The sequence below is a fragment of the Erpetoichthys calabaricus genome, chromosome 2 (assembly GCF_900747795.2).
Source record: "Erpetoichthys calabaricus chromosome 2, fErpCal1.3, whole genome shotgun sequence".
Lineage (NCBI taxonomy): Eukaryota > Metazoa > Chordata > Cladistia > Polypteriformes > Polypteridae > Erpetoichthys > Erpetoichthys calabaricus.
Window position 1 is genome coordinate 39,145,924 of NC_041395.2, and position 27,116 is coordinate 39,173,039.

General features: G+C 38.5%; 2 protein-coding genes across 2 annotated transcripts in view; one reads left to right on the top strand and one right to left on the bottom strand.

Moving 5' to 3' along the window:
• Window positions 1–13,799, bottom strand: part of tox4b (TOX high mobility group box family member 4 b) — a 63,815-nt gene extending 50,016 nt beyond the window's left edge. Inside the window, exon 1 of the mRNA XM_051922299.1 lies at window positions 13,596–13,799. Within this exon, the coding sequence (XP_051778259.1) occupies window positions 13,596–13,787 (192 nt within the window). The 5' untranslated portion in view covers window positions 13,788–13,799. The remainder of the gene's footprint in view (window positions 1–13,595) is intronic.
• Window positions 13,800–23,485: 9,686 nt separating this feature from the next.
• chd8 (chromodomain helicase DNA binding protein 8) overlaps window positions 23,486–27,116 on the top strand; it is a 154,526-nt gene continuing 150,895 nt past the window's right edge. Inside the window, exon 1 of the mRNA XM_028793628.2 lies at window positions 23,486–23,617. The gene's annotated coding sequence lies outside the window, so the exon portion shown is untranslated. The remainder of the gene's footprint in view (window positions 23,618–27,116) is intronic.

Below are 27,116 nucleotides of genomic sequence, written 5' to 3' on the forward strand. Positions count from 1 at the left end.
ATTACACAAAAAGTACAAACAATCACAATAATGCCCACTAGGGGGCATTTTTATCACTATAAAACCCCGGCTAGTAATTAGGGTAAGCACCGAATCTACATAAAACAAAAGATTTATTCTTCATAAATAGTATTTTAATCATAAAAAAACTCCTTGGGACACAAAGGGAAAATGGAATTGGTTGTAACAAAGGCAATCCAAGTCAAACAGATTTTTAATACAGAATTTCAAAGAATAGTCAAAAAACACAGCAAAGGTCAAAAATCCAAAGAATCACAAATACTACCAACACTCACAAAAGCACAAGAAGTCACCACTCCTCAGTGGATTCAAAATGAACTACCAGGAACTTTGGGAGACGCTCTGGATTTAAAGAACAGAGAGCAGTTCCTGGCAGTGATTGGCAGGTGGCCCCGCCTCTTGAGGGACCACCCACAAAACACATAGAGCATAGCATAGGCCGATTTATACATAAACAAAATTAAAAACAAAGAATAATGCACATAACAAATTAAATCAAAGAATCAAACCCTGGCTAAAAGAACAAAATCAGGGTGCTTGTAATTTTCCTGCATACACATTCTACTAACCTCTGTAGCCATAGGCACATTTTTTGGAAAACCTATCTACATGGATAAACTGTAAAGAAAGACACAAAATAGCAAAAAGGGTGATAGCCTCCCCAAAAGACTCACAAACCAGGCCAGGACCTTCACTGACCTCACTCCAGGCTAAGTCTGACTTCAAATTCCACAGGCAGGCTTCAATCTGCACAGACTCAAAATGGAGAACAGGCTTCACAAGTTCAGAATATCGTAACTGTCCCAAAATATACACAAATGCCCTTCAAAGGAGAAGAAACCCATAAACATCTCTCAGCTTGAGAGACACATCCAACAAAAATCCTTATAAAGTAAGGAATTCATTTGAATTTAACAGAAGGAGGAAATAATTGCAAAAATAAGGCAAAAGGGTTTGCCTAGCAAAGCAGCCTATTGCTAACAAGTCCTAATCTGTTAGGGTTAGGGTTAGGGTTTGCAATCAATTATGGAAACAGAAAATCCAAAAAAAATACTTATGGATAAGATAGATAGATATATAGATAGATAGATGCTCATCAGTATTTTGAAGTCCATCGTGTTTATGGTTGTGTATAAAAAAGCTAAGCATTCTAGTTGCTCAACATAGCCTGAAAGTAAAATCGATGTGACGCTGATAGATTGCAGGTTTTTTTTGGGCCACAACAGGCTGGAGCTTCAGTAACAAAGACTGGTTAACTTGCTGATGTTTCACAAGAAGCAATTGCTACGGCTATGTCCACACTACCACATTTTGATTTAAAAGCAAATATAGTCTCCATTTTGGGTCGTTCATCCACACTACCTGAGCACTTTTTAACCCCTGAAAACAAAGGCTTTTGAGCTTCCAGAGCTGTATATTTCTGAAAACGCCAGCTCAGAGTTGCAGTGTGGATGGGTGAAAATGGAGGGATTTGAAAAAAAAGACTCTAGTCGCGCTCTGATTGGTTCATGCCTATTATGTGGCCCTTCCTTAATTGGATCCTGCTCATTACAAACAGTTTTGGTCATTTCAATATGGTTAGAGACAATATTGCACATAATGTACAAACATCATTGTGGATGGAAATTGCTTTTGTTTAAAAATACTGTTTTTATATAAAAAAAACACAGTGTGAATGTAGTATCTGGTGATAGATAGATAGATTAGATAGATGGCCGGCAGCTCAATCCGGCTGGGACGCTCCTGGAATGGAAGGATGGGGGAAGGCAGCTACTTGCCGATACTGTCTCCCCCAAAATGCTACATGGCAGCACCCCTGGAGTGTAGCAGTGCCCCAGATTTCCGCAGGGCATCTTGGGACTTGGAGTTCGGTTTCTCAGTCCTGTTAGGTGCCGTGGGTCCCGCCAGGGGGAGCTGTTGAAGGGACTGGGGACTCATCCTTTCCATATAGCCCGGAAGTACGAGGTAGTCAGGAGGACGGAAGCCCTGAAGTACTTCCAGGCTGAAGAAAAAGGCAGTTCTTCATTACACCCAGAAATGCTAGCCAGTCACATGGTTGGAAGGACAGAAGTACGTCCGGGTCAAGGAATATTTAAAGGATTGATGGGAACCCAGCAAGCGAGCCGGAGTTGGGAAGTAAAGGACAGAGCTTGCTGGGAGGTGTGGAAGAGAGATTTTTCAGAATTGAATACTATTTTGTTTATTAGTTTATTGTGATGGAGGTGCTTTGGGCACTATTTATTTAAAAAGAAGAAATTAAAACAACTTCTTGGTGTTTTTAACACGTGTTGTCAGTTTCTGTGTGTTGGGTTAAGCGCTGGTATTGCGCCATCTAGTGTTACAATAGATAGATAGATGTACTCGTCCCTAAGGGAAAATTAGAACATTACAGAAGATCGAGAGAGAGAAAGAGAAATACAAAAATAATATATGAGGGGGGGACCCAATTTCTCAGAACATTTCCAAAATTTAATCACCATCGAAATACTCTTCCTGAGATGCAATACACTTGTCCCACCGCTTTTTCCAAAGAAAGAAAGTAAGAAAGAAATAAAGAAAGATTGATTTTGATTTGTGGAAAAATTATTAAGAGAGTTTGTGATGGAACAAGGGTGGTCCTCTGTCCTTTGGACTGACATGAGTTTGGGAGTCCTAACAGCACAGGTGCCGCACCATCAAAAAAAAACAACAAAAAAAAAACAAACAGAGTAGAAACCCAAAGGACTGAGAGAAATCTTTATAAAATAAAAGGTTTATTTTAACAAAAGGCTGTGCAATCCCCAAAGCTCTGAAGAGCACAAAGGAATTGCCTGAAAGACAAGGTAATACACAAAAAACAAAGTCCTAATGCAGAATCTGAAAATTGTGATCAAAAGACAGAGCAGAGGTTCACAATATCAATAAACCCAGTCCTAAACCAGAATCCAAAAGGTGTAGTCAAAAACAGAGCACAGGGTTGAAAATCCAGAAAACGCAAAGCAAAAGCAATAGTGATAGCACTGAAACTCACAAAAACTCTCCACTCCCCAGTGCATTCAGTGAACCACTAGGAACTATGGGAGGGCCTCCCTTAAAAAGGGTGGAGGGCTGTCCCAGGTGATGATTGGCATGTGGCCCCGCCCCTTGGGAAGCCACCCACAAAATACATGGAACATAACCAAGGACCAATGAACACAAAGACATTGTACACAATAAACAAAATAAACATTAATACAAATAAATGGCATAAAGTAACACAAAACAAACAAAAAACAAAAGCCAGGGAAAAACACACTGGCTGAAACATGACATTCAACACAACATTTGTTTGAATTTTGTTTTTTTATGAGAAAAACCTGAGGGCAGCTTTAGTTTTTAGTAGAAATAGAACAAATGAAACCTAATATTTTTAGAGTAAGATAAAAAGGATAACTTTTCAGGTTAGTGGGAAAGGAAGAGTTGGATATTTTAATTTTTGAAGGGAAAAGGGCAAAAAAATGTAATTAATGTTTGGGAAACATCACGGTTTTAGTGGTTTATGGATAAGAAAGACATAATAATTAGAGAAAAGAAGGAAAACTAGGATGCATAAAAAGTCAAAGAAAATGCTAGTACTTAGCAGAGGAACCTGTCTTTAGAAATAATTTAAATGGATTTATGTAGGGAAAGACAAAATATATCAAATAAATGGCCTGTTAGCCTTGTGGCTCTGAGGCTAGGGATCTGTGCTGGCACTTGGAAGTTGTTCCATCCTGGGTGTGAAGTTATCTGTTGGAGAGTTACAACAGTTGGCTCTTATCTTACGGGACCAGTTTCAGGGTTTTTCCTGACTGATACCCTGTGGCTCCCCCATTTCCTTTATTAAAACATATAGCAATATTGACACAGATGTAAAACAGGGGGAATGGTTGACATTGTACCATAGAAAATTTATTTTAGGTTACCAGGTGTAACCAGTAGGGGTCATTGCAGCACCCCAAACCCCAGACACAACTCCCAGCTGAAAATGTAAGATTTATTATTATAAATAACCTAACTAAAGGCTTATTTAATAAACACAGACACAAATTCAAATTCTTTCCTTGCTTCCTTTCTACTCCTTCCAGCTGTCCATCCTGCACACCCGACTCCAACTTGCCTGGATGAGGTCAAGCACATTCTTTTATCTTCCGGGTCAAACAGAAGCCCCAGAAAGTAGGGATTTCTAATCCCAGCGCTCCCCTTGGTGGATCCCACGGAACCCAACAGGGCTGCCCCACTGGACTACAGGTCCCAGCATGCCCTGTGCATGTCCGTGTGGGATTCCAGCCCTGGGATATTGCCATCTAGTGTATCGGGGAGCCAGTTGGCTGGCTACATCATCCCCCCTGTTCCTCAATTACACTGGCCTCCTTTGGTCCTTCCCTGTTGGACATCAGCATATTCTCTCAGAGGTTGCTACCTCCTGTCAACCTCCTGGCAAAGGCAAGGATTAACCTGCCTTTCTTCTTGGCCATTCAGTATGGCAGCGTCCCAACCAGGTAGTGAATCATACACTATCCTGGTCTCAGGATGCCGGCTCATGCCTGCCACACAGGTCACTTTCATAGCATGTGTTTCAATAGTTTGAATATTGTGAGACCAACAGAATGTATCTTCCCTTATTATTTATTCAGACTGACTTTTTTTAACACTATGAATATTTACTTGTTGTGACCGATATATTTTCACAAGTAAGCCCGCGATTCGCTAGCGAATTGGAAATCCAAGAATGGCAATCAGTTTCTGTTCCATCCGATATCTGGATGGATGACATATCATGGAGGGTGGGTGGGTCTGGGGAAATATCATTTAACTACATAAGCATATCTGTAGTAAAGTGGTGTCGTTTTGTGGAGACGTGATTCCGTTGCCTTTGCTGACACCGACTGCTGGCAGAGTTTTGCACAGCAAGTTCAGTTTACAGGTTGTGGTGTTCGTGTGCCAGCCACTGAGTCTGGGAAGCTGCTGGGTTAGAGTCTGTGACCGTTATGTGATCTATATTACTGGCACAGTGGATTAGAGTAAGTGTAGCTCACAGGTTGTGTTGTTTGGGCGCCACGTACTGACTCTTGGAAGTCGCTGCGTTTGACTCTGGGGCGGGCGCCACGGCGCATTACGTTGTGTTATTTGGGTGCCACCTACTGACTCCGGGAAGCCGCCGCGTTTTGGGAAGTCGCTGTGTTTGACTCTGGGGCGGGCGCCACAGCATTTTGGGACGCCATTGCATTTGACTCTGGATTCTGGGGCGGGCGCCAAACTGAATGACTGTTATATGATATACATTACTGGCACAGTGGATTAGAGCAAGTCTAGTTTACAGGTGGCGGGCTCATTAAGTGTGGCAGTGCGCATGACATCCAGTTTACAACCTTCTCATTTCTGTGTTTTCTGTGGTTATGTCGTCAGCTATGGGCGGGCTCGTTGCAGTGCAGCAGTGCGCGTGCGCCTTGATGCGCCCAGCGCCTTGCGTCCATATCCGGTTTACAACCTTTTTTGTTTTCTCTGTGGCGGGCTCGTTGCAGTGCGCGTGCACCTTGATGCACCCAGCGTCCATATCCGGTTTACAACCTTCAGTTAGTAATATGGATTTCTGTGGAGGCCCCAACAGCAGCCAAAGTAGATACAACTATGCTGGTTAGATTTTTATTGAAGGATGTATATTGAAGATTATATGTAGAAGACAACAATAAAGGAAATGTATACATGTCCATTCTGCTTACCAGATTCAGAAGTCAATTTCATCATTAAAAACAAATTAGCTAAGATACAAACAGAAACTGGATTAAAATGACCATCTGCTTTACAGCTAGTGTTAATATTAATAAAGCGTGCCCCCCACAGAAACAGGCCTAACACCTTATGAGGTACATTATTAATGAGAGGACCAATTCAACAGCCTTTCTTCTCCTTAATGGGGTCCATAAGTACCTTTTAGCAATAACAGATGAAGTATTAGAATACTGACTAATAAAAATTAAAACTCGCAAGTCTTTATGCATGCAGGTAACAGTTCCTCTTCCTAGCTCTTTGGTGATAACAGCACTTGAGTTTAAGCCCAGAGACTCGGCTATAGTAAAAGTCGACAAGCAAAAGAACTGCCTGACTCTAAGGAGAACAAGCCGTGCCAGGTCCCATTTCTAAAGGGAAATCAAGCCAATCGAACTTCACCTCCTTACATGGCAACGTAGTTCCAGTTAATCAGACTGCAGATGCCTAATGCAAACAGCACAACTAAAAGTTTAAGATGTTATGTACTGGCAACCTCTGACATCAAAAAGGAAAAATGATCTTTGTGAGTCCCAAATCGCAGAAGACATCCATCTGAATCGTTTTAGATAATAATATACTTTGCTGTGGGGTACTGGATCCCAAGAAATGACTACAGAAGAATTTTTGCCACAACACTAATATCTGTTTTTCTGCAGCAATGTATTTCTATGAGAATTTCAACCATGGGGTAATGGGTGATAACAGTAGGCGAAAAAGTTAATCATCTGCAAGCACAATAAGGCAGCTGAACTCTTGTACTTTTTGAGTGTTTGTAACTATTGCTATTATTAATAGAAACAGTGAACGACTGTTCTGAATTTAATTTGTTTTGGATTTAACTTGTAAAACAAACTTGTAAAACAATGATGATCATATAATAGCAAATAGTTTACAAAATGTTATGGTAAGTACCGAATGCAAAAGCAATGTCTAATAGGAAATCTTTTTAGAATGAACTCAATATGTAGGGCCACTGATGCTTAGTGTGAAAAGATGACAATGCTACCTTTAAGGATTAATGGTTGTATGTAATCGGGACTGTGCCCAATACCAATATTACCCTACAGATAATCAGAATATAAAACATGACACCAACTACATTTAGACACCATTACATTTACATTGCCTTCAACACCATCCAACCTATGCTCCTTAGGGACAAGCTGACAGAGATGGGAGTAGATTCATACCTGGTAGCATGGATCGTGGACTATCTTAAAGACAGACCTCAGTATGTGCGTCTCGGGAACTGCAGGTCTGACATTGTGGTCAGCAACACAGGAGCGCCGAAGAGGACTCTACTTTCTCCGGTCCTGTTCAGCCTATATACATCAGACTTCCAATACAACTCGGAGTCCTGCCACATGCAAAAGTTTGCTGACGACACTGCAATTGTGGGCTGCATCAGGAGTGGGCAGGAGGAGGAGTATAGGAACCTAATCAAGGACTTTATTAAATGGTGCGACTCAAACCACCTACACCTGAACAATAAATTGGACTGGACTGCCAATACTGATGCTCTGTGTATGAAAGGACAGAGCTGACTATACATCCTTAGAAGGCTGGCGTCTTTCAACATCTGCAATAAGATGCTGCAGATGTTCTATCAGACAGTTGTGGCGAGCGCCCTCTTCTACGCAGTGGTGTGCTGGGGAGGCAGCATAAAGAAGAGGGACGCCTCACGCCTGGACAAACTGGTGAGGAAGGCAGGCTCTATTGTAGGCATGGAGCTGGACAGTTTGACATCTGTGGCAGAGCGACGGGCACTGAGCAGGCTCCTGTCAATCATGCAGAATCCACTGCATCCACTGAACAGTATCATCTCCAGACAGAGGAGCAGCTTCAGTGACAGACTGCTGTCACTGTCCTGCTCCACTGACAGACTGAGGAGATCGTTCCTCCCCCACACTATACGACTCTTCAATACCACTGGGGGGCGTAAACGTTAACATTATTCAAATTTATTGTCTGTCTGTATACCTGCATTGTTATCACTCTTTAATTTAATATTTTCTTTATTAGTATGATGCTGCTGGAGTATGTGAATTTCCCCTTGGGATTAATAAAGTATCTATCTATCTATCTATCTATCTATCTATCTATCTATCTATCTATAACATTTACCTTTATATTTTTTTCTCTGATAACATTTTACATATAAGTACTGCAGTTTTATTTTTGTGTGTTTAACTATTTTGGGACTTTATATAATGCTTAATGACATTAGGGGTGTCTCTCAAGTATATCATTTATCTGTATGCTGATTGGTGAAAATTAAAATATATTCAAATGAGTTATGCAAATGCACCTAAATGAAAAGACAGTGCTGAATTCTTCAGAATTCTTCAGTCTGTTGCTTTAAAAAGAGCATGTGGAACTCCATCTGTAGGTGTAAGTAAAGGACATCCAAGTTTAGAGGTCATATATTCTAACGGCTCAAGACTCTTTTTTTATGCAAAGTATTTTATGCAAAAATCACAGATCTCTTCAAAGGGCTTTACAGTAATCCCTCCTCCATCGCGGGGGTTGCGTTCCAGAGCCACCCACGAAATAAGGAAATCCACGAAGTAGAAACCATATGTTTATATGGTTATTTTTATATTGTCATGCTTGGGTCACAGATTTGCGCAGAAACACAGGAGGTTGTAGAGAGACAGGAACTTTATTCAAACACTGCAAACAAACATTTGTCTCTTTTTCAAAAGTTTAAACTGTGCTCCATGACAAGACAGAGATGACAGTTCTGTCTCACAATTAAAAGAATGCAAACATATCTTCCTCTTCAAAGGAGTGCGTGTCAGGAGCAGTGACTGTCACAGAGATAGAGAGAAAAGCAAACAAATCAATAGGGCTGTTTTGCTTTTAAGTATGCGAAGCACCGCGGTACAAAGCTGTTGAAGGCGGCAGCTCACACCCCCTCCGTCAGGAGCAGAGAGAGTGAGAGATAGAGAGAGAGACAGAGTTTGTTTTTCAATCAAAAATCAATACGTGCCCTTCGAGCTTTTAAGTATGCGAAGCACCGTGCAGCATGTCGTTTCAGGAAGCAGCTGCACAAAAGATAGCAACGTGAAGATAATCTTTCAGCATTTTTAGACGAGCGTCCCTATCGTCTAGATGTGCGAACAGCCCCCCTGCTCAATCCCCCTACGTCAGGATCAGAGAAAGTCAGCGCATGAGAAAGAGAAAAGTAAGCTGGGTAGCTTCTCAGCCATCTGCCAATAGCGTCCCTTGTATGAAATCAACTGGGCAAACCAACTGAGGAAGCATGTATCAGAAATTAAAAGACCCATTGTCCGCAGAAACCCGCGAAGCAGCGAAAAATCCGCGATATATATTTAAATATGCTTACATATAAAATCCGCGATGGAGTGAAGCCGCGAAAGGCGAAGCGCGATATAGCAAGGGATTACTGTACTTAGATACTTTTTGGGGTGGATAGATTTTCTCAATACATTCATTTAATACCTTTAAAAAGACTGCTGTCCACTAAAGCTTTGGATGATATATTTTTTGGCTAAAGTAGTTAGTCTTCATGGATTTCCATCCTCTATAATTTCAGACCATGGTCTGCAATTTGCATCCCAGTTTTGGAGGTTCTTTTGTGAACGACTTGGGTGGTATGTGAAACCTTACTTCTAGCCCTGAAACTAAGGAGCAGACAGAATGGGGTCAATGGAGACCTTGCGTCACCTTGAGAAAAATCAAAACAAGATGATTGGGCAGATCTGTTAACATTAGCTAGGCATATTCTGCATCATTTGGCTCTGAAAAAGTCACTTTTTGAAAGAGTGGAGGAGGGATATGTTATAAAGTAGTTTTTTTTTGGCTGCCCATTATGCTTTTCTAAAAGTTAATTCTTTTGGTTTGGGGTTTAAAACATGGTAAAAAAATAATGTTTTTGATAAGTATATAATGTTGTTAAAATAATTTTGAATCGTTTCTCATACCATCTTAGTTTCTCATGGACACTGCCATTTTGGAGCATTTTGATTTAGATGACAGCTTAGGTGCAATGGGATAAAAGGTCAGGTGACTTCCTGTCTCGAACTGAGACTGCGGAAAAACTAAAAAAAAAAACCCCATTGTATCAAAACTCAATGTTAACACTTTCCTGGCATAGACGTTTGGACAGAGTTGCTCAAATTTGATTTTTGATTTATGTTTTGACATCAACAACAGATGTTCTGACTTCCTAGGGCCTGGTCCAGAAAACAGACTTAAGGTGAAATCCAGTTAAAGTCGGGATGTACTGAAACTGGTTTAAGTCCATTCCAGAAAACCTAGATTTAGCCAAATTCATGTTTCTGGAAAAAATTAAGCCCAAATTGAGTGATTTGTGAGGCCAAAAATGCGGATAACTTGCTAATCCATGTTTTTGGAACAGGGTTAGGATCTGTCTGTTCCAGAAAGAAAGGTTTGACGATATCCAGCTCAGTTACTGGAGCAACCAATGCTCTGAAACTAACCTGCAAAAGAGCAGCTTTAACATGAAGGATTAAAACTTTGAGGTCGCAGCAGTGCATCCAACTATAAAATCAAAGTTCATAAATGTCCTGTCAGAAATGCTGACCCTAGTTGCATTTTTTAAGAAGCAGAAAAAAATGACAAAATGTTGAAAATGTCATGTCCCTTTCTGAATGAACAATCCATACAGAAGCACGAATCCTTCGCCAAATTCTGTCCAGATAAACGTAATTAGAACTTTATTGGACATTTTGGCATGCCCAGGGGAGTGTCTGCAGGAAGGTTCTACACCCTTCTAAAATGTGTTATGATCAGAGATAACACATTGTGGCTTTGAGCTGACATCAATTCAAATAAGGCACATTTTTTATTTTTTTTTTTTTAAGGTTAGTTTTTTAGACAGTTTTGGCAAGGCTGCACAAAACGATCACAAAATTGTTCATAACTTTGAAGCAGCATCTGCCCACATCACACACACACAGGCTGTATTCCCTAAACACAAACAAATAAACAAGATCAAAGATCGAATTCCACAGAGACACAGGTAGGGCAATCGAATTTAAACAGCTATGGCACTTCTAAGCAATAACTGATAGCTGGTGGAACAAGCTGCCCAAGTTCATCACCTCTATAGAGCCCCTCACCCTTTAAAGAAACGCCTCTGAAGACTCACCTCTGCCTATACCTAATATACTTATGTCACACAATTTGCGTCTGGGAGACAACCTTGGGGCTCATTTAATAACTCTTATACTCCTAGTCAGAGGGTGATGCTATTGTCTAATGCTTTCTCTTTTCTCCCCTCTGCTTAAAGGATGATTGACTACCCCTCTGTCTCTGACTTCACTTCTGGTTTCCACCCTCCTGAACCCGCCACTTCCAGCTTGCAGACATAATTGGCTCCAACTCCATCTTGGGGCAGTCTGAAGAAGGCTCACATCTGAACAAGGCAAACTTAATAATATTCAAATGTTTTGTTTTTTTTTTTCTCTTCTTGGCCACACAATATACAGGGATCACTATGGAGCCCCAACTCTTTATAACATTTCTTGTGTTTTATGACAGCTTATTCATGCAGTTTCGATTCAGGGTTTTGTAATAGAATGAGGCAACAATATGACTTCTGCATTGTATTGTAGTTCATTTCTCTGATGGCTTTTCTGAATGAAGTCTGAATATCAAATATCAATGTGCACTCTTATCCATTCTTAAGATAATATAAGATGATGAGGACATAATTAAAAATGTTGAGGCCAAATATCTGGATTCTCACATTTGAACAGGGTAAGCTGCCATTCAAAAAGCAGGTACTGTGAGTCTTCCTTTGCAGATTTGTACATACAGGTAAAAGCAATTAACCTTTCCCTTCTTTTGGATGCAATCACTGGATAGAACAGAGTTTAGTGCAGGTAGGAGAATGTTCGATATTTCTCACAGTAATGACTAGAACAACTCCATGGGTCTTAGAATTTTTTGATATCATTAATACTGCAGAAATGGAATATGATGTTTTCTTGGGGGCACATAATGTTTCAAGTAAAGTAATACCGCCAGGGGTATATTTTGCAGAATGCAAAAATTTACCACAAAAACTCTAAATGGATTTCACTGATTAACTATTTTATGCATTCATTTTTTAGCAATATTACTTTATGCTTTTTCTTTTTCCTTTTCCTTGGCAACTGCTGCTGCTGTGTTGCTCCTCTTTTAACAGATATTCCAATAATCTTCATGCACTGCCACAGGCAGGTCTTGCTCTGCTGGCATTAAGGATGTCCCCTCTGTTTCTCAGATGTGTAGTCCTTGGTTGATCAACTGTTCAGTGCTAAAATCAGAAGGGCTTTTAATTTTTTCTGTAAATCCATGTTAATAAGGAATAATGTATCCAGGATTGCCTGAGCCGAATGAAATCTGGTGTTCTGGAATCGACTAATTTGCTGTTACAAAACCACACTAAAGCAAGCTGGGATTCATTCTAAGATCCAGGATTACCTAATAACTCTTTTTGGAACAGACCCCTATTTATAAACTCCTCTTCGTTTTTTGGTTAATGTCTTTTCTCTATCAGCATACCTTTTACTTCTAGTAGCTGAGAAGATGAACAGAGCTCCACAAGAGTATCCTGTTAATGGCGACACACTCATGGACAGTGGAATGCCCAGAGGGGACTAAACAGTCGTTTGACTTTGGAATTCTCTACAGGTTTATTTTCTCCTAACTTCCAGCCAATTGGAGTTTTTATTTTCATTTCCTCCCTGGCCTTCTGACCATAATTTGTTATTAAGATTGATATTATGATTCTCTATGGACTGTGACAAGGACGAGACTTCAGACATTACAAGAGTTTGGGGCAGCCACCCGTATATTATATCTCGGCTGCAAAAGTTTGCAAAAAGTTTGAACAGAGATGTTCACACAACTGAGTTCAAAATAGAACTGATGAGGTGGAGGTAAGATGGTGGCTTTAAAGGCCCAGAGAACAAGTGACATCATCAGAAGTGCCAGAACCAAAAGTAATGTAATTGGGGTCTGAACCGGATGTGACATCATCAAAAGGGCCGGAGCCGGAAGTGATATCATCAATGGCACCGGAACCTGGTGGGATTTCCTGGGAACGGTCTGCAAGGAATTGAGAAAGATATGATATTACCAATACTTAAGCCCTTTAGCTGCCTCCTACTCGCACGTGTGTGACAGGTCGTAAATAACTGCTCTTTAGTTTTTACTTTCTTTTGTAACTCTGTATAGCCATTGTTATTGTAAAACGGTTTGAGATGCTTTTATGAATGAAAATGTGCTATTATGCATAAATGTTGTTATTTTCCCTTCTTATTTCATTGCAGATTTTTCCATTTCTTCCTTTATGTTGGATCTTTGCCATTATGAACAGGTTTTATCAGCATTCTTTAAGTGCCTGTTATGAAACCTAACAATATTTAAGATTACTGTTATTCTATATTAGTATTAACATGAATGATATGTGAAAAATACTAAAAAATCATAAAACATAACAGTCATTTGTGTGTTTTATATAACACCTACAGTATATGTTTTAAACTGTAAGTCCTAAACCGTGTAATTCCAAAATTCTCCTAAAATACTTCCAAAAATGCCCACTAGAGGGGGTATACCACCAAACCCATGCTACATATAAGAGCAAACACTGACTATTCTTTCATAAAAAAGCTTGAAACACAAAGGCAAAGAGGAGTTGCCAAATCAATAAGGCAATCCAAAGCAAACAGTCCCAATATGATATCCAGAAAGAGTGGCCAACAAAACAGAGCAACAAGGTCCAAATTCTTATAAATGATAATAAGCATGGAAAAACTATAACTCACCAAATACTCCCAAGCATATTTGAATGAACCGCCAGGAACTGTGGGAGATCCTCCAAATGTATAGGATGGAGGGCACTTCCTGGTGGTGACTGGAAGGTGGCCCCTGCCCTTTGGGGGATGACACACAAGACACGTGGCACATAATACAGGCTTAGATTCAGATACATAAAATGCAAAACTACTGCACATCATAAACAAAAGAAATATTAACATATACAAATAAATCAAAAATGTAAAATAAAAACACAAAACAAGCATTTGAACCCCAGCCTGGGAAGAACCCTGGCTGAGATATGACAGTATATACTGCACCTATCTTTATATATAATCTTCATTTGGATCTTGATCTTTGTTTGTCCGCGAATTCATGTGGTGTTCCTGCTGTGTTCAGTAGAGGGCAGTAGTGATGGAGGAGGAGAGGAAGTGAGGGGGAGGATCGTTGGATGAGGTTGGAGTGTGGTGATTAAAGAGGATTGAACTAAAGGAGACTACGTGTTGTTTGTACTGGCTCAATACACAACACCTTAGTTGTTACTTTTGTTTACAAACACTGTCGATACCACTCTTTGTGTTTAGATCTGGAGTCGACACCTGCTTCGTTGTTGAGACTGTGGTTTTTTGTGTTTCTATCGACCGTCGTTGGCAGCACTTCGTCCAAATTGAATGTTCACCCACTTCTTGGAGTCGGCAGTCAGAGTATATAAGTCGGACACACTTCTGTGATTTTTCCATCAGTCGGCGTTTGGAGTTCAAGAAAGAATGCTCCTCCACCACCACATAATTACTATTCGGACAGTGATTCCGAGTAGGCTGTTCCTATCGAATCAATGTCCAAGGGTTTTGTTTTGTAATTTTGTTTCCCTTATAAAAAATCATAATGCTGTGCGATGAAGGGCCCAGTTCACAACTTAAACACGCGCAATGTAGTTGGGCGCACATGGCTAGTATCTATACTAATAAAAGACAAAGCCCTCACTGACTGACTGACTGACTGACTCACTGACTGACTCACTCATCACTAATTCTCCAACTTCCCGTGTAGGTAGAAGGCTGAAATTTGGCAGGCTCATTCCTTACAGCTTACTTACAAAAGTTACGCAGGTTTCATTTCGAAATTCAAAGCGTAATGGTCATAACTGGAACATATTTTTTGTCCATACACTGTAATGGAGGAGGCGGAGTCACGTATCGCGTCATCACGCCTCCTACGTAATCACGTGAACTAAAAACAAGGAAGAGATTTACAGCACGAGTCACACGCGGGAACGAAGGTAAATGACGTTAATTTTTGACTGTCTTTTAATACTGTGTAAGCATACATATTAACACATGTGCAATTAAACGTGTGCATTTACGGGGTGATTTCTCAGGCTTAAAAGCTCACCTTTTATCAAACGCGGGAACAAAGGTAACTGACGTTGTTCACTGTCTTTTAATACTGTGTAACCATACATATTAACACATGTGCAATTAAACGTGTGCATTTACGGGGTGATTTCTCAGGCTTAAAAGCTCGCCTTTTACTAAAAAGGTAAATGCAAAACTATTTTCAATCAGTTTATTGAAACGCTCCCGTTAAGGATTGCAATAACATATTCGCGAGATAAAAGAACGAAGTAGGGGGAAATGGAGGAAGAGCCGGAAACAGCGAAGAGCAAAAAATTAATTAAACAATTGAGAACGGAGCGAGTGAAGCATACAAGCATGTTCATAAGGGAAACAAAGCACGGTGTAAAACGTAACTTTAAATTAAGTTTATAGAAACGCTCCCGCTGCGGATTGCAATAACATATTCGCGAGATAAAAGTTTAATGAGAAGACACGAGGTATAAACGAACCACACGCCGTGGCGCAACGTTAGGGGCAACAGTTTCAACCATTCTATGATCTGCTTCTCGCAACTGAAAGACGGCACATGGAGGATGTTAGCCGACTTGCTGACCGCAACGTTAGGGGCTTCAACTATGGCGCTGACGCCACATCTCAGTGCCAACACTTTCCAGACTCTACTTAAAAGACACGCCCTCCTCACTGGACAGTTAAAAAGACCAATCAAACTAACGATGACATCAAGTATTACCCAATCAAAAGTAGGAAAGGAGGCATCTTCATAAAATGCATGTGGGATGATTTGCATGACACGCTGCTTTAAAAAAAAAATGATAAAAAAAATACGGGATAAATCCCGTCCAGTATTGATTCAAAACGGGACGCGCAATTTCATTCTCAAACGCGGCACGATTCCGTATTTTAAAGGACGGGTGGCAACCCTACAGTGCCAGGTAACCACCCATACAATCAGATTGTGATTCAGACTAGGAATGCAATGAATGTAATTACCCCGATCTACATACAAGGCGAAAGTCTTGCAACATTCAAAGATGATGGTTTGGGATAATTAGTACTTATTAAGTACACCATGGCACATAAAAGAGCTTATGAAGCCTTGAACCGAAAAAAGCAAGATCTCAGAGATCGTAAAAAAAAAAAAGGAGGTAATGTCGTTTTACTCGCTGTACATTTTACTCAAACATTACCAGTTATTCCACGAGGGAGACCAGCAGATGAACTCAACGCGTGTTTAAAATCCATGCTTCTCCCACGCTCGGTTATATGTCGCGTGTTCTCGGGTAGGTACACCAAAAAATGTATACATTTAAGCATGTAATGGGCAAACAAAAAATGAGGTATACCCGAAGGCACTGCAGTAGTACTCAATGTAACTTTACTTCTTAAATGTTAATGTTTTACTGTTTAATAATTTATACGCTTCTTATATATTGTTCAAATTCTTTTATCAAAATACCAGTGACAGCGCAATGCACGATAACATGGAGTGAATACACCATACGCATCTGCCCACGGCTGCCCTGGTGTGCGCAGATAGGAGTTGATTCTAAAATAAAATAAACATAAAAACAGTAATACAATCATCACCCATAAAGCGGATAGCAGACGTGACGTATTATATGTGTACCAGATTTCAAGTCAATAGGTGAAACGGTTTGCAAGCTACAGGTGATTTAAAATCCTGGACAGACCAACGAAAAGCCACGGTAGCAAATTATAGAAGAAGATTTTATTGTTTAATAATTTATATTTATATGAAATGTGCTTCTTATATATTACTTCATATTCTCATATGATAATGATGTTAATGTTGTTTATATTGATTTCTATGTTATTGTAAGTGCATCTATGTGTGTATATGTATGTATGTATGTATGTATGTATGTGTATATATATATATAAAAAATATATGTGTATATGTATATATAATATATCTGTATATGTGTGTATATGTGTGTGTATATGTGTATATGTATATATATATGACAGCAACACTCATAACAATGACAACACAATTACATTGACAATCATGTTACGTTATTTTTAAAATGTTTCCTTTACTTTTTCATAACCTCTTTAACACACTACTTCTCCGCTGCGAAGCGCGGGTATTTTGCTAGTAGTATATATGTGGTTTATTTTGCCACCCATTTGATTATGGCGAGGGTTTCTCTGGGTGTTGCTGAAGGAAAAGTCAGGAAAGCTAAAGGGATTGCACAACTACTAATTCAGCGTCCATTTCTGTTCTTAAGAGAGGAGGAGAACCTGTTTTTTTCATGTTAAAAATATTGGAAAATTAAAATGTTTTCTAAACGTGAAGGATACTGAAAATTAATTTATGCATTTATTTCTAGTAAGATTGACTACTGTAATATCAGGCTGTTCAAACTGCTCTTTATATAGCTTTCAGTTAATTTAAAATGCTGCTGCAATAATTATTACACAAAGTTGAAAGTACAAACACATAACTCCAGTTGTCAAGTCCTTACACTGGCTCCCAGCTAAGCTTAGGGCAGATTTTAAAATTCTCCTTCTTACATATGAAGCCTTAAATGGTCAAGGCCCTGCTTACCTAAATTTACTCATCATTATCTAACAAACCAGGGCTCACTTTAAGATCTCAAGATGCCGGCCTATTAAAAATTCCTAAGAGTGATTAAATCAACAGTGAGAGGTCAAGCTTTTGTTTTTCTCTCCACTGTTGGCAGAAGACCTGAAAGTGTTTGGGGTGAAAAATGTGCCGTTTAGAGGAAATAAGGAAGGGGTAGAAAAATTTTTTCTGCACCATACATACATAAGTCATGTGAAATATCAAGTTAGTAAGTACACCTTCTTTTAATCCCATGGTTTGACATATTAGAGTATAAAAGAGTAACAAAGTCCCAAAATCAGATAAATTTAACTACAAGTGACAAAATCATGTAACAGGTTATACTTTGTCATTTTTATTCAACAAAAACATAATCTAGCATGCAGAACCATATGTAAAAAAGTAAGTATAAGTCATGGTGGAGTAACTTGTTGAACCACTTTGCCACTGGCAGACATGTGTGCATAGGGGTCATCTTTAGGACTCTGGACTGACTGTAACACCATTCCAAAATGCAGGATGGCACTGTCAGTAATGCCTTCTCCGTATAAAGTCCCACAACACCAGAAATTGCCATTCACTGTTGAACCAATATCTGTGGGAAATGGACTTGGATTCAGGAGCATCTGACTAATGAAGTCACAAAGGCTGTTTTTTTATTCATTTTTGATTTATCTTGGCCCATCCATCTGCACCATTAAATGGGGTTCCCCGGACTTTCATCTTGTATTCTTCTGTCTTGTTGCACCAAAAATAATTTAAAGTTATCATTTTTGGTAAGAGCTGCTTAGTGTATATTTTAGGAAGCCTGGTCCTTATGACAATTGATTTACCTTGCCATTTCTTAATACCGGTACATATCTCTCTTAAAGTCCTGCTACTGTATTACAATGGGACCAAGGTCTGAAATTTGACTTGGCCATTGCAAAGGTTATTTATTTTTTCAGTAATTCCAGTTAGAGATTTGCCCGCATGGTTAGCATCACTGTTCTTTTATATGATCCAGTTTTGGCCAAGCTTTAGCTATTGGACAGTTGGAGTTGTTTGGTAATTTTCCCATAGAATGCTCTGCTAGTGTACTCAATGACTGCAATGCATTCAGATCCACCTACTGTAAAACCACTCCAAAGCATCACCATTCCACTACTGTGTCTTTGTGCATAATGATTAAATTCACTGTATTTAATTACTGTTCACTTCACTGAGCACAGCTTCTGAATACTTGAACAGGTTTACAGCTTCAGTGCAACAACTGAATTTACCACTGTGGTGATGCAAACTGCAACTCAGGAACATGCATGCCATAGTATGCAACACTGGTTTTGGTCTTATCTTAAGATGACTTAATTTTAGTTTTATCTATCCAGATTACTTTGTTCCAGAAGTGTCAGCTATGTTGTTGTGTTCTTTTTTGAAGGGATGGGGCTTTGTCCTAGCTAATATTCCATTAAGAGTTTGGCAGGATTGATATCCAGTTGTTTTAGCATCTGATTATATTTATTTTTTAGCTGCATTACTAAAAATTACTTTTCATACAGCTTTTTCCTAGATTTGACTTATATACTAGTATATAAGTAGATACTAGCTGCATTACCCATCTAAGATAGGTTGAAATCAAAGTAATCAACATAGATCTCAGCATATTCAGCATTAACATTTGCAAGGCATCATTTGTAATGCATGTAGTAACAAAAAAATTGCATTTTTTAATCCTGCAGATGATGCTTCACAAACATTAGCACTGCTTTTCCAAATCTCATACTAAACTGCATTAAACAGAGACAGTGATACAAAGGCACACACAGAACCTTATTTATCTTCACCAATCCTTTCCCGCACTTTCATTAAATAATGTATTCACCCAACTGATCTTTTCCATCCTCCTCCATAGCCACAGTTCAAATGCTTCCAATCTATTTATTACATATCCCTTTTCTTCATTGTTCGTTTCTCTGCTCCATACATCGCAAAACACACCAGATTATTGTTTTTATTACTGTTTTCTTCAGTCTTCTATCCATTCTACTTGTTAGCAGTTTTCATTTTGCATTGAAGGCTGCACTAAGGATCCTCCTAAACCCCAGTATTCTGTTATAAACAAATTAAACTCTTTCACTAGGATAGATTTACCTGATTTACATAAAATAATTTCTCAAATGAAACCCTCCACCTGTGCCCTTGACCCAATACCAACAAATTTTTTCAAAGAAGTATCGGGCATGCTAATTGATAATGTTCTTGACATAGTAAATTCGTCATTAGATACGGGGGTCTTCCCAGACTGTCTTAAGACTGCTGTAGTTAAACCCCTACTTAAGAAAAATAATCTCGACCCCTCTGCTCTTGAAAATTTTAGACCCATCTCTAACCTGCCTTTCTTATGTAAAATTCTAGAGAAGGCAGTCATTATGCAGTTAAATGAGCTCCTCAATAAACAAGCTATTCTTGATAAATTTCAGTCAGGTTTTAGAACAAATCACAGCACAGAAACTGCATTCGTTAAAGTAATAAATGATTTGCGGGTAAATGCAGACAGAGGTCATTTATCTGTTCTCATCCTCTTAGATCTGAGTGCTGCATTGACACCATTGATCATAATATTCTTAGAAATCGCCTTAGTCAATGGGTGGGCCTCTCTGGCAGTGTCTTAAATTGGTTTGAATCCTACCTGGCAGGAAGAAAATTCTTTGTTAGTTGTGGTAATTACAACTCAAAAACACATGATATCCTATATGGTGTTCCACAAGGCTCTATCCTGGGTCCGCTGCTCTTCTCAATCTACATGCTTCCATTAGGTCAGATTATCTCAGGGCACAATGTGAGCTACCACAGCTATGCTGATGACACACAGCTGTATTTATCAATTGCACCGGATGACCCCGATTCTCTTGATTCACTAACACAATGTCTAACTTGTATCTCAGAATGGATGAATAGTAACTTTCTCAAGTTAAATAAAGAGAAAACTGAAATCTTAGTGATTGGCAATAATGGATACAATGAGGCTATTAGAAATAAACTGGATGCATTAGGATTAAAAGTCAAAACGGAGGTAAAAAGCTTAGAGGTAACTGTTGACTGTAATCTAAATTTTAAATCGCATATTAATCAGATCACTAGGACATCATTTTTTCACTTAAGAAACATAGCAAAAGTTAGACCTCTTATATCATTGAAAGATGCTGAGAAATTAGTTCACGCGTTTGTTTTCAGTCGACTAGATTACTGTAACGCACTCCTCTCAGGACTACCCAAAAAAGACATAAATCGTTTGCAACTAGTGCAGAATGCAGCTGCTAGAATCCTAATCAGGAAAAGAAAATCCGAGCACATCTCTCCAGTTTTGATGTCACTACACTGGTTACCTGTGTCATTCAGGATTGACTTTAAAATTCTGCTCATGATTTATAAAGCCTTAAATAATCTCACCCCATCTTATATATCGGAATGTCTGACATCTTATATTTCAAATCGTAACCTCAGATCCTCAACTGAGTGTCTCCTTAGAATTCCAAGTGCAAAACTTAAAAGAAGTGGTGAGGTGGCCTCCTGCTGTTATGCACCTAAAATCTGGAATAGCCTTCCAGTAGGAATTCGCCAGGCTAATACAGTGGAGCACTTTAAAAAACTGCTGAAAACACATTACTTTAACATGGCCTTCTCATAACTTCACTGTAATTTAAATCCTGATACTCTGTATATCCAATTCATTATAATAACTATTCATGGTGGCTCTAAAATCTGTACTAAACCCTACTCTCTCTTCTGTTTCCTTTTCCGGTGTCCTTTTGGTGGTGGCTTGCGCCACCACCATCTACTCAAAGCACCATGATGTTCCAACAATGACGGATGGATTAAAAGCCATAAGTCTGTATGACCATCAGCATCAAGTGACTCCATGAGAACCCTAACTACAAAGAAGACTATTTCATTTATGTTAGGTAGAATGCCCAGAGGGGACTGGGCAGTCTCGTGGCCTGGAACCCCTACAGATTTTATTTTTTTCTCCAGCTTTCTGGAGTTTTTTTTGTTTTTTCTGTCCACCCTGACCATTGGACCTTACTCCTTTTCTATGTTAACTAATGTTGCCTTATTTTAATTTCTTATTTTGTCTTTTATTTTTCTTTTCTTCATTATGTAAAGCACTTTGAGCTACTTTTTGTATGAAAATGTGCTATATAAATAAATGTTGTTGTTTTCCCATTGCTTTACATATGTTTATTTCAATTTCAAGTTTATTGTCATATATAGATTAACAATGGAACATCATTACCAGTAATGAAATTCTTTGATTCAGAACCCCCTCAGATTACACGATAAACTAACAGTTAACATTAATAAAAAAAGTAAAAGTAAGAATAAAATAGTAAGATGCATCGTAAAATATTACAAGTCTGTTTTTCCATCTCATTAACTGCATACTTCACAAATATCTGAAGCTGTCTGCATCTTCTAACATGTGTTCTTCAATTTTTACTACAGTATTACTGGTTTCATTGGTCTTTCTTTCTTTTCTTACTTTTGTTTTCTAGATATTCACTCTTACATGTGTAATTTGTTTATTAGTTTCTGCAGTCCTTCTTCACGGCTTGATGTTATTGTTTTATCATCCACAAAGCTAACCGAAGTAATCAATCTTCCTCCAACTTTCACCCCCAACTTGTTTATTAGTGTTTTGTTAATTATGCTCTCCACATGGATGTTAAACAGGATTGGTGACAGTGAGCATCCCTGTCTATTACCTCTTCCTGTTTAACTTGCCTCTGTTTGTCTATATATGGTTCTTACTGTGGCGGACTGTTTTATATATAGATTCCTACCAAGTCTTCTGCCTCTCTAACCTACTCCTGTATTTCTCCATAACCCTTGCAGTTTTACCCATTTTACTCGGTCAAATGCTTTCTCCAGGTTCATTAAACAGATATATAGGCCTACTTCTTCATTAGACTCTAGACTTCTTTTGCTGATCATCGTCAGTAACTCTAATGCACCTCTTGTTCCCTTCTCTTTCCTGAATCTAAATTGATATTTTGCCATATAGTTTCCGGTTTCTAATGTTTTTTCTTATGTTTAAATTATTAACTTTAACACTACATTTGACATGTGTGATAATAACCTTACTTCACAATTTGTTGAATTTGTCTTTTTTGATATTGATATTAACACTGCTTCTCTTAAGTGAACTGGCCATTCTCCTTCTTTATTATTTTTCTTGTACAGTCTTTTAAATGTTGTTCTCCTTTTACATTAAGATCTGTAATCATTTCTGCTGGCATGTTGTCTGTACCTGCTGTTTTAATAGTTTTTAGCTCTTTTATAACATGTTCTGCTTTTTCCTCTGTCAATTCTGGTCAAATCTCGTCTCTGTTAACTTCTTCTACCTTTTCCAGCTCTTTTTTGTTTGTTTATTATTAGCAGCATCTTTATTTTACTTTTACTACACCAACTGTCAAATCAATACTTACCTCTGCTGATACCTGAGATGACAAGGTTAAAATATAAAATGAAAATATCCAAGCTTGTAAAGTGAGATAACACTAATGAAGTAGTTATCCTTAACTTATTGTACATAAATAAAGGCAAGAATATGCAGTAATTTTGTTGACATTTACAGTGAATGTCAGTTGCGATGACAACAATTCATAATCTCATAGTACTAACATTTTAATAATCAAAAATATCAGACCTTAAATATTTATACTTTTTTTTTCAATTTACAGTTCTCGTGTCAGTATCGGTGGAGCTCTGCATATCATGTGCCGGGGTTCAGGCTGCACATCGCCAGTAGAATCAACTAGGCCGCTTTTTTTTTCCACGGTTCTTCTCAACCAAACACTCCAATCGTCCCTTCCCCATTACCAGCATTTGATTGACAGGACTCTAACCAATAGAAGCGAGCGACCGTTTACCGGATGCAAAACTCATCCAATGGAGGTGTGTTGTCAGTGGAGCGGGGGAGGTGGCGGCTGGAGAGCTGCAGCAGGGTAGTCCGCGCCGCCGTGCTGCCTAGTTTCCTGCAGCTCGGAGGGATGCTGTTGTCAGAAATGGAGAGACCAAGAGAGCCATGTGTGCGACGGGAAAGGTAGGATTTGTTTTTATTTTCTCTCCGAATGAAGAGGTGCTTATATTGAAATTTTGAGCTCAACAAAGAGGAGCCGCAGTCTGTTTACAGGGCTGTTTGCTATTGTTTAAAAGGCCGCGTTTCCGATCTGGGCGCTTTTGGTTCCATGGACTTGCCAGGCTTGTTTTCTCGTTGTTTTATTTCTCGGTAGGTTTTCCTTGTCGGATATTTTGCCTCATTTGCCACTTGAACCTCATTACCAACTTCGTGTGGTTTTATTTACAGATTTGTCGGAAAAAGACACACGTACGATCCGAATGAAATCACTTTAGGTGGGGGGAAAAGGCGAGTTGGGATGGGAGAGGAGAGCTGTTTGTGTGCATGTGTACCTGTAATGTTTGGAAGCCGAGTGCGGCACACTGCGCGTGCTAGGCACACTTCTGGGCAGAAACTCACGTTTAAGTGAATAGATGTCAGAAAATACTGCGCGTTTTGCTTCACCGTTTTGTCTTATGTAACCTTTCATTTGATTTTAAGAAGGAACTAACAGCACAATGAACAAGGGGGCAAATATGAACAAGAGACACTCATTCAGCAATTGAATTGCTTAGAGGAGCTGGTTTGCGTTTAGTGAATCAGATCGCAAATATGAATACACTTGTAGTTTACTTTTAAGTAGCTTGCGTTTCATGATACATGTTTTAATTAGAAAAAATAACTGTGGACTTCGTGGAATATTAAAAGAACTCCGCAATTTCGTTATTGATCATGCGTTCTTTTTCCGATACGGGAAAAGGTGTATGGTATTAAAGTAAACAAAATCACGTGTCCATCTTATCGTACCACTTAATAGCTTCATTTATGCTATATGTGCAATTTTTAGTAAGAGTTTGTTTTCTTTTAATGGATTATGAAGAATGTATTCGCCCTTATGTTCTTGCTGGCAGTGAAGTACTGTACATAAACCGCACTCATTTGTTAGAGTTTAATGGCTTGAGAGGGACCTGACTGTAAATCACACGGTTGCTAGTTCGGTTCCAAACTCCTGTTACTCCTTCGCAAGCCCGTTGAACTTAACGTGCCTTATCTGTTAAAATGTAAACAGATCAAAATGTATTTATCAGATACAATTATACACACAGAACAATATGTACTGAAATGTATAATTGGTAAACTCCAAGATTATGCACTAAAGAAGAATATGAAAGGACAATAAACAATGAACTGACAGGTCATAAATATCAACAAAATAATTCTTAAGTGAATGCAATAGTATATATTTTATTAGAAATATAAAATGTGATACATAAAAAAAAAAAATCGTGTAGTTATAAACACTATCCTCATTTGAGATGTGGAAAGAAGCGCCTTCTCAATCTCTCTGAACAGATCTTTTGGCAGTGGTAGCGTTTCCCAGAACACAGCCTGCAGAGGAGACCGTTGATGGGATGGCTGGCATATCTGATAATTTTCTTTGCCCAAGTCTGACATCTCTTGGTGTATTTGTCCTGGAAGTTATGGAGTTCACACCCAGTGATGTGTTCAGCTGATCTCTGTCTGTAGAGCTCATGGTCCTGCTGTATGCTGATCCTAAGCCAGGCAGTAATACTTCCTGTCAGAGTACTCTCAATAGTTGATGTGTAGAAGTTCTTCAGTTATTCAATGGACAGCCTGAGGTATCTGAGGTGGTAAAAACGTTGTCATGCCGTTCTCACCAAGATGTCCATGTGTCTGGACAAGGTCATGTCCACTGAGGTATCAGAAGCTGTCCACCTTGTCCACTTGAGTGCTGTTAGTACTGAAGAGGTGGTAGTACCTCTGCTGTTTTCTCCCAAAGTCCTTGATCAACTCTTTTGTCTTGGTGACATTCAGGTGTCGACAGAAGTAAACAGTTGTACTATGTGTGTGTGTTTAGTGATGTTGGGAAGATGTTTTGCTATTGAAATATGCCATAATAAATTAGGTTGTGAAATCAGAATTATTTGTAATTTCAAACTCTTCTCATTGATTACATCTTGCCTGAAGAAGGGGCCTGAGTTGCCTCAAAAGCTTGCATATATATCTTTTTAGTTAGCCAATAAAAGGTGTCATTTTGCTTGCCGTTTCTCTAAACTCTTCTCACAAACTGAACTGAATATCTACAAAAGAATGATATTCAATGAGAAGGACAAGAGGAAGATCATTAACTGTAATAAGTTTTCTTTTATGATAAATCCTAGTTATGCATTTTTGCAACAGACAGGTCAAATGTCTTGGTGTTGCACTATAATTTTGTTTAAATTCTTGTGTATTTTATTACACAGACCACAGAACTTATATTGAACAGTATCAGCAACTGAAGATAACATTTCTTGTCCATTTATTATCGGAGTTACAGTAGGACTGCACTAATTTGCATCTAAAAGGAGGAAATTGGAGAAAAAAAGCTTGAAATATACATTTTTATACTAAGTTTTCAGCAGTTATTTTTTTAATTAAGCATGATTCTTTATAGTCTAAGTGTCTTAAAAATAACTTGTCAGGACACTTTAAGTAAAAATGCTTCAGAAAATAGTGTTTATGTTTATAAAGTATTTCTCTCTTTGTATGTTTGCTTACTTTTTCATTGTTATGGCAATTTAAGGTTTATTTATGCACAAAATATCTGGCTGCTTGTGGTGTTTTGCTAATTCATTTTAGGCATTTATGTCTGTCCAGTCATTGAAGGTGCTTTTGTCTCGTCTGTGTCTCCTTATGGAATATTGTGAAGATCTATCTAACTTGGGGAGAATGGGCATGAAACACTTAATTGTGGTTCGACAAATGTTCATTCATAAAGAACACCGAGTCCTAATGGGACGTTTTTGTTGCAATCTGGTGGCCTCAGACTTAACCCCAGTAGTGAATTTATATTTTATAGTTTGTTTCAGTTGTCAATAATGTTGTTTTTTAGTATTAGTTTTTATGGTATTATTTATTAATTATTTATTTATTACTGTCCATTTCTAATTATTACTTATTATTACATATCTGTTCACTCACTCATTTATTTATTTATTTTTTAATTGTTTATCTGTTATTGTATAGTACGGTTCTATAATTGTCCTTCACTTGGCCAGTGCTTATGTATAGTTTGTGCCATGGTCCTGGGGAACATTATTTCGTGCCCCTATATGCTGCAATGCTGTGTGTGGATGGTATAACAATAATAAAGCAACTAGATTTTTTTTTGTTTTTAGTTTTAATTATAAATCTTTGCTAGATCATCTAAGCTAGATGACATCTACCTTGTCACAAATGTTATATCTTACTTACATCTATCAAAAACAATTTAAATGTAAAGCCTAGCTGCATATCATTTAATGAAAAAACTGTCCGGTATTATAGGCTTTTAAAACTGTGGGAAAAATATTTAAACATTTTGCACAAGTGCATTGTTAATACTTTTAATTTAGAGTAATATATTTTCAATCACCAAAGTAAAAGTTGTTTGTTGTGAGATGTCCTGTACAAAAAAAAAAAACATGCAAGTGCTCATTAA